Below are 15,180 nucleotides of genomic sequence, written 5' to 3' on the forward strand. Positions count from 1 at the left end.
ACATCTTTAATTAAGGATTTATTTTTAAACCCAAGACAAGCTTGTCATCAGAAATTTTTTTTACATAGCATAAGTAACATTACTGCTGGACAAAGATTTGGTTATATCTACTCTGGAGTGGATAGATGCCAGAATGAGTGAAGCAAGTGCCTTAGTCATGTCATTTACACTTCTCACAGAATAACATTTAGTACACTCATAATTTTACAGGTATTTGCAAAATATTCCTGCACTATAAGCGTACGAACTTCCTTAGCACTGTCTTGTGTTATCCAGGAAGAAGTATCACTGGTCAAGTCTATAACTGGCTTATCACACAGCACTCGGCCAAATAGCTCGTACTGTACTGTACTTTCTTAAGATATGCAGAATTATTGGTATAAAATTATCTGCAGTCACCTTACCAATCTAAATACTGTATATGTTTTAAAGTTTTTATCAAGATGGCATATAAAAGAATTATATATCCTGTTTCATCTTCTATTTCATACACATTCAGGGACAAAACGAGATTTACATTATCAAAATGTTCTCATCTACATTAGCAGCAGATCCAAATCTTTTTTGAGAAGTCATAATTCTTCTTTGGAGGGGCAAGGGAGACAGGAAACAAGAAATGGAAGAGTTGATGTCAACCTCAGCAAAAGAATTATTGTATATACTTTCTATAGGTACACACATTTTTTTGAATGGTCTTGTACATATATTGCATTTCTAAATCTTAAATTTATTATGTCCAGTTTTGTCTACTTGGAGGTACATTTCAACGGAGCAATTTTTTTTCCTAAGGGGATGAACTGATAGAGAAGTACTGTACTGTATTGTACTGTGCATCCCCTTGAATCTAACATTATTGCTCATGCTTATAACTAAACAATTTGTTCATTCAGTTAATAACTTGATGGAGGCATTGGAGGTGGGGCTTGGGTGGGATCAAATGGCATATGAACTGGAGGTGGGTGATATGTATAAGGTGATAGGGGTGGTGGTGGTGGCATGCTGTGTGGAGGTGGTGGTGGGATATTGTGTGGAGGAGGTGGTGGTGGGGCATTGTGTGGAGGAGGAGGTGGTGGCAGCATATTGTGCGAAGGCAGTGGCATACAGTGAGGTGGTGGTGGTGGTGGTATCATACTGTTTGCTGGAGGGGGTGGTAGCATCCTGTGTGCTGAGACTGGTGGTGCATATTGTCCTGAAGTAGGTATCATGTGAGGCGTTGCTGCAGATTGTTGGAACCATTCACTCCCTCCATTACTCACAGAATCAATTCCTGAAGGTGAAGGATGCTGGGAAGATTGCATTAATTCACCAAAAGAGCTGTCTGGGCCTCCTTGCCCAAATGAATTTGCTACTGGGGAAGGAGGGAGACATGGGAGATCTGGCAGACCAGAAGGGGGTGGCAAGTATCCTCTAGGACTCATGAATTGTGGAGATCTACCAAACTGCATGTGTGGTGGCTGGGGCCAAGAAACTGTGCTAGGAGGAGGAGGACCATTGTGATACCTGTCGCTTTCATGAGGAATCGGAGCCATGTCTTGGTTACCTGCCATTTCCATCTGACCGTGGAAGTTGGAAAAAGGCCTTGGTTCATACACTCCCGGATTCTGTTGCATCCTTGGAAGCCCTTGAACATTTGGTGGACATGCCATGGAAGGACCTTGTATGAAACCTGGAGGACCCATGGGGAAAGGTGGAGGTCCACGTGGCCTAAATCTTGACTGCATCATGTGAGGGCGACCAAACCAGTTGGGAGTTCTTGGCACCATTCCACGCCCACCAAACGAATTAAGATTACCATTTTCTCTCCGAGTTTCAGGGCGGCTATGCCCACAACCAGGACCTTGAACTTGCCCTCGACTACGTTTCCTTTGAGGCTGGAATTCACTCGAAGAAGGTACCTGGAAAAATAAATTTAAGTGTGATACAGCAATTAGACATTACAGTATTCTGTGGATATTTTAATATAAACCAAAAATTATCATTAAAAAGATGTTTTGTGGCATTTTAAGATATTTTGAGGAAGTATTTTTTGTAGGAACGTATCTCCGTTTTTATAATGAAGGTACAGCACCTTCTTGATAACTTGGCACATATATGTGTACAGTGGACCCTCGATTAACGAACACAATTGGTTCCACAGTCGTTCTTTAACCGAAAATTTCGTTAACTGAAACTATTTTTTCAATTGGATATTGGGTAATTGGCTCCAACTCACATACAAAGTACTCTATACCGGAAATAGAATTAAACAACATTAAATATAAACTAAATACAGCACTGTACTGTACAGTACAGTATACTGTATAATAATAAATAAAAACCAATAGAATACTGTATTTTAACTTACTTTGAGGTGTATGTCGTATTCCAGGCAGCTTTGTTTACATATCAAACAGCTGATTGTAGAGGCAGTCAATGATGACATGCCATATTCTTTACAGAGTGCATTGGTTCTAATGCCTACTTCTTGTTTCATAATAATTTCTGCACTGAATATTATCAATAGGTGAACTAAATTTCAGAATAACCAATAATTTTAATGTAAAAATGCAAAAATATTCAAGAGCACAACTTTCTTGATATTTACTCCACTGGAAATGAATGTAAACATAGAAACAATTACTGTATTGGCGGTCTAGCCGATCAGCTGATGCGCACAACAAAGCGTGTTTCTCATAAGGCTTTCGTTAATCGAAGTTTTGTTTGTTAATGGAATTGAAAATCCTAATGGGAGCTAATTCGTTAACCAATTTTTTTTTTATTGGACCGTTCGTTAATCAAGGGACCATTGTACCTGTAATTACTAAATGTAAAATGGTAACACTTACCAGCACTGCAGGCGAAGAATGAAACATCATAGTAGGTGACACAGATGCATTACCATACAGATGTATGGCAGGTGACACAGGTATGGTAGGTGATACAGAGGCATGGTAGGCAACACAGAGGTATGGTAGGTGACACAGAAGCATGGTAGGTGATGCAGATGGCCAAATAGGTCGAGATTTTCCCAAATAATTTTACATATCTCGGCATTTCCCGAGTTATACTAATACATTCCAAGACCATATCCATGCCGAGTAATATGAAATTCCGAGTTATCAAATATGGGAAAACATGATCCGATACACTGTATACATAAATCATTTACGAAAGTTTTTTTTTTTAGGAATGGAGCCCTTTTGAAAATTGGGGAATGCATGTACAGAGTATTGTGTATCGAGTTAGTCAGGGATTATTTCACACATTCAAAACTCACCTTGTTTTGCATCTTGTCCTTTAATGCCCTTGCCTCTTCCTCATCATCTGAGAAATCTTGGCATTCACTTGGTGGCAGTTCATTACCCGTTAACCCAGAGGCATCACTGCCCCTGATCCTAAAACAATAGATAATATCAAAACACAAGAAAATATACAGTGTCATAATACTAAAAGACTTCACTGGCCATTAATATAGCAGAATGACAATTATTTCACATCTTCATTTTTTCTGGTAATGAGTGCAGGTGACAAAAGAATAGGAAGAGGCAAAATGTACAGGACATGGATTGACTTAGAGTATATATATATATATATATATATATATATATATATATATATATATATATATATATATATATATATATATATATATATATATATATATATATATATATATATATATATATATATATATATATATATATATATATATATATATATATATATATATATATATATATATATAAATATATATATATATATATATATATATATATATATAAATATATATATATATATATATATATAAATATATATATATATATATATATACATATATATATATATATATATATATAAATATATATATATATATATATATATATATATATATATATATATATATAAAATATATATATATATTATATATATTATATATTATATATATATATTATTATATATATTATATATATATATATATATATATATATATATATATATATATATATATATATATATATATATATATATATTATATATATATATATATATTATATATATATATATATTATATATATATATATATATATATATATATATATTATATATATATATATATATATATATATATATATTATATATATATATATATGTATATATATATATATATATATATATATATATATATATATATATATATATTATATATATATATATATATATATATATATATATATATATATATATATATATATATATATATATATATATATATAATATATATATATATTATATATATATATATATTATATATATATATATATATATATATATATATTATATATATAATATATACATATATATGTTATATATACATATATATATATATATATATTATATAATTATATTATATATATATATATATATATATATATATATATATATATATATATATATATATATATATATATATATATATATATATATATATATATATATAGAGGTTGGATATTGGTTAACCATTTTCCTCAAGTATTACTCAAACATAACTTCATCTTCAGTAAAGACGCTTGAAGTACATCTAGCAACCATCACATGCATTGATCTCAGCTGATTTCTCCTTCTCTTGTAATTGGTTAATGATTTTGTTAACTGAGCGATGATTGGCCAACTAGCTCATGCACTGCTATCTACCTTAGGACAGAACTGAATTTCCAGTGTAAACACTAGAGTTACAGACTGCTTACGGACCCGTTATTAAATTTTGAGTATGAGAAATTTATGGGACTGTAAGGAGTCGTATCTCTGCTACTGTACGTAACTGATGAGGCATTTTGAGCATGCAGTCTCATAGAATATAGAATTTGTTTATCTTCCTGTAGTTCTGACTTAGTTGAGTTTCTGCACTGATACTTTGGGTACAGTATGGTCAGAATGACTCTGTTGAGAAAAACATACATATACAGTATTACCCATTTCCCTTAAGTGGGGGTAAAGGGAAGGAAAAAGTTAAATATTAATATGGAGGATTTAGTTTACATATGGGAAGAGCAAAAACAATGAGTGTTGAAACATGTAGAAGCCTGACTATAAACAGAATGCAGGTAAAATAAATCTGTTACCAAACTTACTTCATAAGATCACTGATAACAACAAAACTGGTGTGTTCTGTGCTGGGGGCAAAATACACTTGGTCTCCCAATTCAACTTTATAGCCATGTACGTGCTCAGTAGAATTGAAGCGCACCACGTAGAAAGGTTCCTGCACAGGACCAAACACATCAAATACTTGCCCCAGCACTCTCTTGCCCTGATCCAAGAATAGTACAGAGTCCAAGTCAATGGCTGGGATGTTGGGGAAGGCTGCAACCACAACTGGAAACAATCTTTTATTAAATATTTATTGTAAAACAACTTACAATATATTTACATTCTTGTTCATATGATTATTGTTAAAAAAAAAAGTTTCTCCATTTAATGTGTTCAAAGAGCTGAAGTACATACTACTGAGTTTGGTAATTTGGTATACAGGATAAACAAGACACAGGTAATGAGGAAAGAAGAGGTCAGTGGATCAAGGAAAATACTTAGCTTGACAAATTTACCAACCTTGTTGCGCCACAATGTTAAATACTTTGCCTATGGGAGTAGCCTTTTCCTCTGGTACAGATATTTTCAAGTCTTCAATGGGTGGGAGATCCTCAAGGAGCATTTCTCCTGGTGTAAGTAGAAGGTCTCTCCTAGATGAGGGCTTCTTCTGTGCCTCCCCTCTGTTAATGTCAACAAGTATCACACACCCAGGTATACTTCTTTATGTTACAATAATTCTTTTTTCAATTTATCAATATAGCCACATTTTATATTCTTTGATGCATCCTAACTCTTTTGCCCGAGTGTTGCCATCCTACAAACTTAAGGGAAATAGCTTTTGAGGAAATGGCAAATGTGAAAATCAGAGAGAACTATTTCTACTCACAACCTACCAAATTTGTCCTTATATTTACAGTCATTAGTCAGACTATGAAGATTCTGGTTGTTGAACAATCATCTCAAACACAATGGTTCTGCACAAATCAGAGAAATAACTAAATGATATCTACTTTGGTGAAGAAAGTACTCAGAGACAGTGAAAAGAAAGTAGTGAAGATTTTAAGAGTAAATAATCAAACTAAGGAGAGGAAATAATGGAAATTATAAATTATATGTTTGGTGACTAAGCAATATCAGCCAGATTCCTATAATCAATGCAGTTACACATAAGGGGGAAGTCACTTATACATAAAAATAAGCACAAAGTCATGTGTGCACCAAACATATATACTGTATAAACTAACTAACCATAGCCACACAAACACATAAAGTCCTTATGTTACTTGTATATTATTTGTAATTCGAAACCCATTCCCCAAATATGTAACTGTATATTTTCAGCCTTCTGGCTGCCAAGCTCTTTCAATAAACCGTTAATTATTATTATTATTGTACAATATATTTCAATATCAATATTCGTAATGAGCATTACAGTACTAAACTAAGTTTAGGTTATACTTTTTGTGAATTATTTGTTGTTAAAGTTCTTTATATATTCATTACAGCCATGTACTGTATTGCTTACTTACTGGTGCTTTTCATTTTGTGAAACAATTTCTACCCGACAGGAAGATGAGGAGCTTGCTTCACTTTCATCTGAGGAACTTTCATATTTTGACGAAGAAGATGATTCAGAGTCACTCTCCGAGTCATCACTTCCAACATCAATTAAATGTCTATAGCTACCTGTCATGATGACATCAAGTTCTGTAGCCTCACCAGTAACAATTCCATTACTTAAATTCTGTCCCAAAACTGCTGGTACACCACATTGATTACCATTTCCACTTGGCAACTGACAAGACACTGGACTTGTACTGTTATCTTGGTGTTTAGGGGATACATGTACAGCACCATTTTCTGGAACTTCATTGGCCATCATAGCTTCACTGTGATCATTCCTGCTGCTGTTGGGTACACTGTCCTCCATTCCATTATCCTCTTCGCTGTCAGATATTCCATAGCTTGTTAAAAGCGACAGAGCATTGCAGGTGGATGTGTTTCCTTCTCTCTGGAAAAAATTAAGAAACTATGGTCCAGTATTAAGAGCATTAAGAGTTTCTTCTACAATTCATGTGGACCTACTAGTATGAAATTAATATGACACTGCTAGAAGGAAATAAGACCCCTTCCCCAATGTTTTTACCAAGTAGGACCTCTAACACTAGTGTCTTATTGACATTCATGACCACTGATCAACATAGGTACAAATATGATTTAAAACTTCTGAAGCACCACCAGTTACACACGCAACATCTAATAATAAGCAGCATTACTATAATACAGGTATGCAGGATTCATAACAATTAAAAATTCCAAAACTTTTCAACACCTTTCTCATCTTTATCCAATAACATGTACCTATAATGCAAATGCTCCTTATAAAGAGGGCTGGCTAATGGGAAGATTACTGTAGCCATATTCAACTAAGCACAAACACAAATAATATTATGCATTCTGAATTGTATATTACCAGTACATGTACTTAATACAGTACCTCTCCAGAATTCCCAGGAGTCGTAGTATGCTCTAAGGCTTCATCTTGTTCCATTGGAGTATAATTGGTAGGTGATGGTGATGAACTAGTAACAATTGTTATTGCTGGAGTTGTACCCATCTTGGTTGGAGTTACATCTGTTATGTTTGTAAAAGTATCTGATATTATTGTTGGGGGGGCATCTTTGAGTATTGAGGCTTCGCCTGTGGTTACCAGCATTGGAGAAGTATTTATAATTGTTAGAGCTGTGTTTACAGTGGATGAAGCTGTGTCTGTAGATGTTGGTCCTCTGTCTTTGGTTTCTGAAGCTTTGCTTATGGCTCTTAGGATCAAGTCTGTAATGGTCAAGTTTGTACCTGTACTAGCTGAAATTGTAACTGGTACTCCTGTAAAGACTGGTTTTCTGTCATTGGTAGTTTTGAATGTGTCTGCAATGGATAATGTTTCCCTGGTTGTGGACGTCATTATGTTTGAGGTGGTTGAAAATGACCCAGTGCTAGCTGGGGTTGTGTCTGTGGTACTTGAGGTTGTATTCATGTCTGTGGCTGGGTTCATAGTAACAAGGACTGAATCTGTGTTACTTGTACCTGCAGGGTTTGTTTCTACAGAGGTGGTAGATGGTTGTAGAGGTATGGTGGTACAAACTTGTTCTGTATTAACTGGAGCAGAAAGAGTCAGAGTTCTGTCTGTAGAGACTGAAACAACATTATTAATAGCTGTAGCAGAGGTGGAGACGATGTTCACAGAAGGGATGAGATCATTAGGCTGCGAGCTAACAGTACGGTTATGAGCTGAGCCCTCTGCTACCGCATCTTCTTCAATGGCACCCATTTTCAATCACACCTTCAAGACTCACACTTCTGTGAAGACAATGAAAACCATGTATGAGAAAAACATATGTTTATGTTATCAGAATATCAGAATACAGTATACGGAATTTTATTACCAGAATATCAGAATACAGTATACGGAATTTTATTACTATGAACAGTCCCCATTCATGGTACACAAAAGTACAAACAAGAAAACTAAGATATGCTGTAGGGTCAGTAATATATCAGGAGAAAGAGTTAAGTTCAATAACAGTTTCTAGTTATCCACTAAAGCTGTACATTTACTGTGGGTAATACAGTACTGGAAAAGACTATTGCACATTACCCAGGAATTTAAAAAAAAATTATATGCCCCATAAGTGATGAGGCATATTAATCAATGTCGATGCAGTATGGCGCCATATTCACTGCTTATACACTATGCGGAATGCTTCCAAAAACTTACCAGTTACTACTACTTTACAATACACTGTATTGTACAGTATATGATTTATTGAACATATAATGAACCAATTTAACCTACCTATTCTCAGTTGTTTGGTTAAACTACAAAATATGCAAGTCCTTATTTCTTGAATTTGACAAAATATTATGAAATCTAGTACGAGAGGAAAATACTTGACGGCATGGTACAGCCTTAGAAAATTCTTCTATAGAAAACATATGCTGCTGTCTTACTTCGAGACAATGACACAGTGCATGAAGAATGTGTTTTGAGCAATACATTATCAGTTTTTATGTCCAATATTGACAGAAAGACAGCCAGACACAACCTTGCCATGTTTAAAGTGTAGGAATTGTTCTTTTCAGATTTTTTTCTTTAAGAATAACTACAGTATTTAAGGTTAGGTTCACTAGGTTAGTTTTCTTCATTCTATGAATGACGAATTATAATTATAGACTGCAGCTCTTATCTAAAAGAGAAAACAAAAAATCTATTAAATAAATCATCGCACAAGGGTTAGGGTCATCTCGTACCCAAGAAAACTTGTACCCAACTCACGAGATAAGCCGTACCCAAGATTACTTACACCCAATTCAAGAGATAATCCATACCTATTAGTATATACTGTATACCTTGCATTTTAGCTTTATAAGAACTTAAGAAAATAAGGAGTCTGCAATAGGCCGGTTGGCCTGTGCATGGCAGCTCCTGTCGAGAGTTACTACCACTCTCTATCATCCATGAATCTATCTAGCCTCCTTTTAAAATTTTCCAGCATCCCAGCACTTACTACAAAGATGCTAAGTTTGGTCCACTCGTCTACCACCCTATTTGTGAACCAGTTTCTTCCTATCTCCCTCCTAAACCTAAACTTATCCAACTTAAATCCGTCGCTACGAGTCCTATCCTGCTTGGATATTATAAGAATTTTATCTATAGTATCTCCTTTATTGATTCCTTTCACCCACTTAAATACTTCTACCATATCTCCCCGCACTCTTCTTCTTTCCAGGGAATGCAAGTATAATTTCTTTAATCTATCTTGATATGGAAAGTTTCTAAGTCCTGGAATCATGTCCGTCATTCTTCGCTGCACTGACTCCAGTGAATTGATATCCATTCTATAATCAATAAGGGCACCAGAACTGAACAGCATAATCAAGGTGCGGCCTGACTAGCGCAAAATATATAGTTGCAATATGACCTCCGCACTCTTATTACTTACACTTCTAGATATAAAACCTAATACTGTACTCAATGATTACAAAAAAAGATTATGTAAATCTTATAGGAAAGTGCAGTGAAATAGGGAAATGTAATTCAGGCTTTAAAATGGTTGGATTTCATTACAATTGTAAGTTATTCCGTCACACAAACATTGCACTACAAATACATATTTCACACTATGTGGTTTAGAAAACTTTATCGCAATTTACAGATTTCAGGTTAATAGATTTGGCAATTTCAATTTATAAACTGGGCGATGTAAATGCTTAAAATGGTCATAAGTCAACAAAATATAGACATGCATAAAATCGGGGTCTGCCAATATCGTCACCAACCCGTTTCATCACCACTATTTTTAACCCGTTGCGTAACTACTGCTTTACCCATTTCATCCCCACTGCTTCACCAGTTTCATCACCGTGTTCATTCCCATCAATATATACACGAAAATAACTGTTGCTTGGGATAGAAAATAGTAAAAAAATTGAGACAATTTATTAAAGACGAAAATAAATAATAAAAACATTGTTAATACGCCTGCAATCATCTCAATGCTCGGTGCTTTATGTGCTGGTGCCAAATCACCTTCATTTGTTCTGTATTTTGTTTATTCATCAATGTCGAATCGTTTTCTTTATTAAATAATTAATATTCATGTATAATAATAACACATAATTTCTCAAGTCGTCTGTATACATGTGTAATTTCTATTCGTGTAAAATAATAACTTACAATTTGTCACTAATACCAGTGACTGTTAGTAGTGATGAAACGGATTTGATATTGATAACGATATGGGGTTTTGGCGACGAACAGGGTCGGTGACGAAATGGATTGGTGACGATGTGGGGTGTATCCATAAAAACATTGATTTCCCAGCTCCCGCTTTTTGTAAGCAAATCAGTTAGTATACAGTATATAATTCGGGGCTCCTATCTGGTACTTCTTCCAGTACAGTATAACGAACTTGTTCTACGCAGTGGCTGACATCATGACATCGTCAGGAATCTCTTCTTCTGACATGTCAATATCAAGAATGAAATACAGTAGTAATAAGGATATAAAAGAACAAAGAGAGAGAATATTGGCCAACGTATAAACACTTACTTATGTTATTGTACGTTAATGATACTCTGGATAGATTTGTTTGAAAAGTCACGACCACACGGAAACAAGACCAGTATGAGTAACGTAATGACTTGATTATGTGTCACCCAATATTCACACTATTCATATACAATATTAAAATTAACCTTGTCCACGTTTCCACTATATATATATATATATATATATATATATATATATATATATATATATATATATATATATATTATATATATATACAGTATATATATATAAACGTGGTGAATAGAGGCAGCTCCTCCTAAGACACAAAACTTTTAAAAATTTAAATTATACAAAATGCATCCCTCGTGTATGTTTTGTCCTTTTCCCGTGATAATAAAGGTTTTTGTCTTCTATGGAGAAAATTCCTCAAGCCTGGGGGCAGAGGCCCCCTGGCTAGGAAGTTAGTTTGGTTTCTAAGGTTAGTTAGGTCAGGTTCTATTAGGTTTCAGTAAATGATACCTCTTTTAAAATACTAATTATAATTAGAACATGTAGAAAATTTTAACTAAATCGAACAACTCGTTTTGGTGGTAGTGCTGTTCTCCGACATTACCCTAAAAAATTCTGAAGTTCTTGGTTAACATTCAATACTCTGTTCCAGTATTAACTTATTGCTTTCGCCCCTTGACTCTAGTGAACGAAATTAAAGCAGGAGCTGAGACCAAGAGTTAAATACTACGAATGCATAATATTTGTCATGCATATCAGAGGTTATTGGCACAATCTCCTTACAAAGATAAAATTACATCTCTTCTTTAAAAAAATAACACCAACCCGGAAGTCAAACTCCAAGTTGGAGCTTGATTTGTGCTTACTTCTCAAAACTGAATGTGTATACTTCCACTATCAAATAATCTTGCTGGAGAGGAGGATGCCAAACAGCCTCCCCTTGGTACAAACCTGAAAGTACTTCTTGAATAATTTTGCTTTTTATGACTGCACGCTTTCTGTCCGAGCAATAGGTTAGTAGAGTTAGTACTTAATGTGTGGCAGCCTAAGAAAAACAAATTCTGCTGCCATTTAAGCTAAAGGACCCTAAAGACGTAGCCTCGCTGTAACAACACTTGATGGACCACATGTTGTGCCTCACCCAACACACTGTTAACTCCGGGTCATGAACACACAAGGATATATTGAAATAACAACTTTCAAAAGCTAAATTAACTATTTCATATATTTCAACTTATTTTATTGAATATTTTGCTGTAATTATGAAAAATTTGAATTATTTTATAATTTTTATTTCGTTATAAATATATAAATCCTTTACATGAGTAACACGGCAGTGGTGGTGGAGACTTAAGCGGTCAACTAATATCAACATTTTATTCTTTGAGAGAGGAACGAGAATTCTAGCGGTCCGACTAATTAACCAAATATAATTTTTATTACTGATTTCATTGTCACACACCATCAACTATAACAAAATGAATGTATTGAAAATCATCTTATAACAACGCCTAGACTTCAGACCTGACAGGTGAGCGAGGTAAACAACCAGCCGTCGGCCACACCACCACTGAGAGATGCAGAAGTATGAGAAACTGGAGAAGATCGGGGAAGGTATTACTCAACTTAATACTTTGACTATAAATTATAATCACCAGAGCCTTAGTAATGTTTGAATTTAAAATCGCCTTCGTAATAACAAGTTTCAGTCCACAATGTTCTCATTAATAATGTTTTTTTATTACCGGAGTAATATACAAGTCTATTACAATATCCTGTTGTGTACACTTATTATTTATGTTATGAAAATGAGCGAAGCTACATTAACTTTTGTAATTTTCTGTTCCCTTAAAATAGAAGTTAGTAATTATGAAGTTTACTGTCGTGTCTAATAAGGGCTAGTTTTCTTTGTAGTCTTTACTGAAACGTCTGATTTAATGCATAGTATGCTAATCCAGGGGTGGACCAAGGAAATAGAAAACTTAATTTACTCAAGATGTAGCATGTAAGCTGTGGTTTCCACGACTTTAGTACCTATCTTCATTGTACTACAATACATCAGCTTAAGTCCAGAAAACTGTGAGGGCACACATTTTGGGAGTGAGAATTGTGAACTCTTGCAACAAACTGCCAGAGTGTTGTGACGGCACCAAGTGTGAGCTGTTTCAAGACCAGACTTGACCAACACTGGAGCGGTCCCAGATACATTCTGGAGCCAGTGCATACCTAGTACTTGCTAACAGTGTGAAATAGAGGGTTTTATCTTACTTTCGGACATAGCACACCCCAAAGTTATAAACTACTGAAACATTTAGATCTTCTTATTCTGAGTATTTTGAACCCCATTTTTCCCATTTGGAAATGGAAAATAGCGACACAATTGAATTGAATTGATTATAATTACTTTTCAGTCTGTCTCTTCACGCAGATGTTATCTGCGTGAAACCAAGTTAATTATAAGTGTGTTTACACCACGCATATGCAATGTTGACTGACGTCATCCAGTCGTGACCAATGATGTACAGTATTGATCTCATCACACGATTTTTTCGACCAATCACATTTGAATTTTTTCAAGGGGAGCACCCTGGGTACGGATTTGAATTTCAATCACCAGTCTGACAATGGCCGTGGTGGAAGTTGGGTGTGATTCGTGCTCCTACAATTATTTTAAGTTTATTGCCGAGTTTTACGAGAAAAACTATCATGCTAACCAATTCCTACCTAACCGGTTTAGGCTACATTTGGTTAGGTTAGGTTAGTTTAAGCTAGGCCTACCGGGGGTCCGGGGGCAGAGACCCCGGCTAGGGGTTAGGTAAGGTTACATTACGTTAAGTTGTTAGGTTAGATTAATTGACTCGTTTTCGTGTTCTCCCCCACCCAAAAACCCTGATTTCCCAGGCTCTCCCCCATTTTTATTAGGGGGGGGGGGCAAAAACGAGCAATTTCCGACAAAAATGAAGGTCAGATTCGCTTAAAACACCAAATTACAAAGGAAAAACATATTAGTCAACCCCTAGGGACTCATGTCTGAAAGTAAAAATTTACCCAATAGAGATGTGACCGACCACCCAAGTGGTTAACGAGCTGATCAGTGGCGAAGAGGATAAAAGTAAAAACTAAAAGGTATTAGGGTGAGTGAATTGTTGAGATGTGGTAGAATTGCTGAATGGTTCATTCCTGCCAAAAATTAGATACAGGGGAGTTCAAAAGTGGTTTTGTTTTTAATGAACAAAGCCTGCAGAAACTCATGAGGCCATGACCTGAAAGTTATTTTTATTTGCTTTACCAACAGATTTGTATTCTATGTATTAAAGCACATTTTGTAAAAATTCTGAAGAAAGCAAACATTATGAAGTGAATGAAATTTAACTTAATAATTTCTTTATTTTTTTTTCAATCACCAAGACTTACACAAGAAAGCCAGGAAGACAAACAAATATACATGAAGATTGTAGGTTAGGTTAGTTGGGGTAATCTTTCATAAATGGGTTTAACTATGCCCTAGCCTAGACTGATACCGGTAGTTGTCATGTGTTGGTGCATTATTAGTGCTGCTCTTATGCAAATGTAATATGATGCTCATTAACCCTGCACTTTGTTCTGCTATAAGAAATACTTTTTAGTAATTCTTAAAAAAAATAAAAGTTAAGAAAATATAAAAATTAACTTGGTTCAAGTACAAAATCACGGTTTTGAAAGGCAGAACTACCTCTGTTGATATGTATTTCTTTGAGGAGAAACGTCATATAAATACAGGGTACAGTACTGTAGCTTAATAAACCGAAGACACAGGTTTTGGACGCATGCATGTGATAGATGTCCAGGTGTCAATGAATATACAAAGGTGTTTCTAATGTAACAAATATTACATTTTATACTTTTTGTCAGATTAGTGGTTTGTATATCTTTTTCTTTTAGGTACTTATGGTACTGTGTTCAAGGCCAAGAATAGAGAAACACAGGAAATAGTTGCTCTCAAGCGGGTTCGTCTAGATGATGATGATGAAGTAAGTCCAGCGGCCCTAGAAATA

The 15,180-nt window shown here is 34.7% G+C and overlaps 2 protein-coding genes across 5 annotated transcripts in view; one reads left to right on the plus strand and one right to left on the minus strand.

Annotated features, from left to right (window-relative positions):
- LOC121863789 lies at positions 1-12,694 on the minus strand. 4 transcript variants are annotated; one of them, XM_042362603.1, is made up of 7 exons: positions 12,671-12,694; positions 7,565-8,424; positions 6,597-7,078; positions 5,587-5,747; positions 5,109-5,352; positions 3,257-3,374; positions 1-1,895 (listed from the first exon to the last, which is right to left on the minus strand). In XM_042362603.1, the coding sequence occupies exons 2-7, from the start codon at positions 8,393-8,395 to the stop codon at positions 891-893; spliced, it is 2,841 nt and encodes a 946-aa protein (XP_042218537.1). In that variant the 5' UTR covers positions 8,396-8,424; positions 12,671-12,694; the 3' UTR covers positions 1-890. The 4 variants fall into 4 exon arrangements, with proteins under 4 accessions (XP_042218537.1, XP_042218534.1, XP_042218535.1 ...); XM_042362600.1 differs by lacking the exon at positions 12,671-12,694 and adding an exon at positions 12,098-12,308; XM_042362601.1 differs by lacking the exon at positions 12,671-12,694 and adding an exon at positions 12,013-12,308.
- The window catches only part of LOC121863791 (cyclin-dependent-like kinase 5), a 15,615-nt gene continuing 13,067 nt past the window's right edge, over positions 12,633-15,180 (plus strand). The window contains exons 1-2 of the mRNA XM_042362604.1: positions 12,633-12,760; positions 15,068-15,156. Coding sequence (XP_042218538.1) covers positions 12,724-12,760; positions 15,068-15,156 — 126 coding nt within the window. The 5' untranslated portion in view covers positions 12,633-12,723. The remainder of the gene's footprint in view (positions 12,761-15,067; positions 15,157-15,180) is intronic.

The sequence above is a fragment of the Homarus americanus genome, unplaced genomic scaffold, assembly GCF_018991925.1.
Source record: "Homarus americanus isolate GMGI-L3 unplaced genomic scaffold, GMGI_Hamer_2.0 scaffold48354, whole genome shotgun sequence".
Lineage (NCBI taxonomy): Eukaryota > Metazoa > Arthropoda > Malacostraca > Decapoda > Nephropidae > Homarus > Homarus americanus.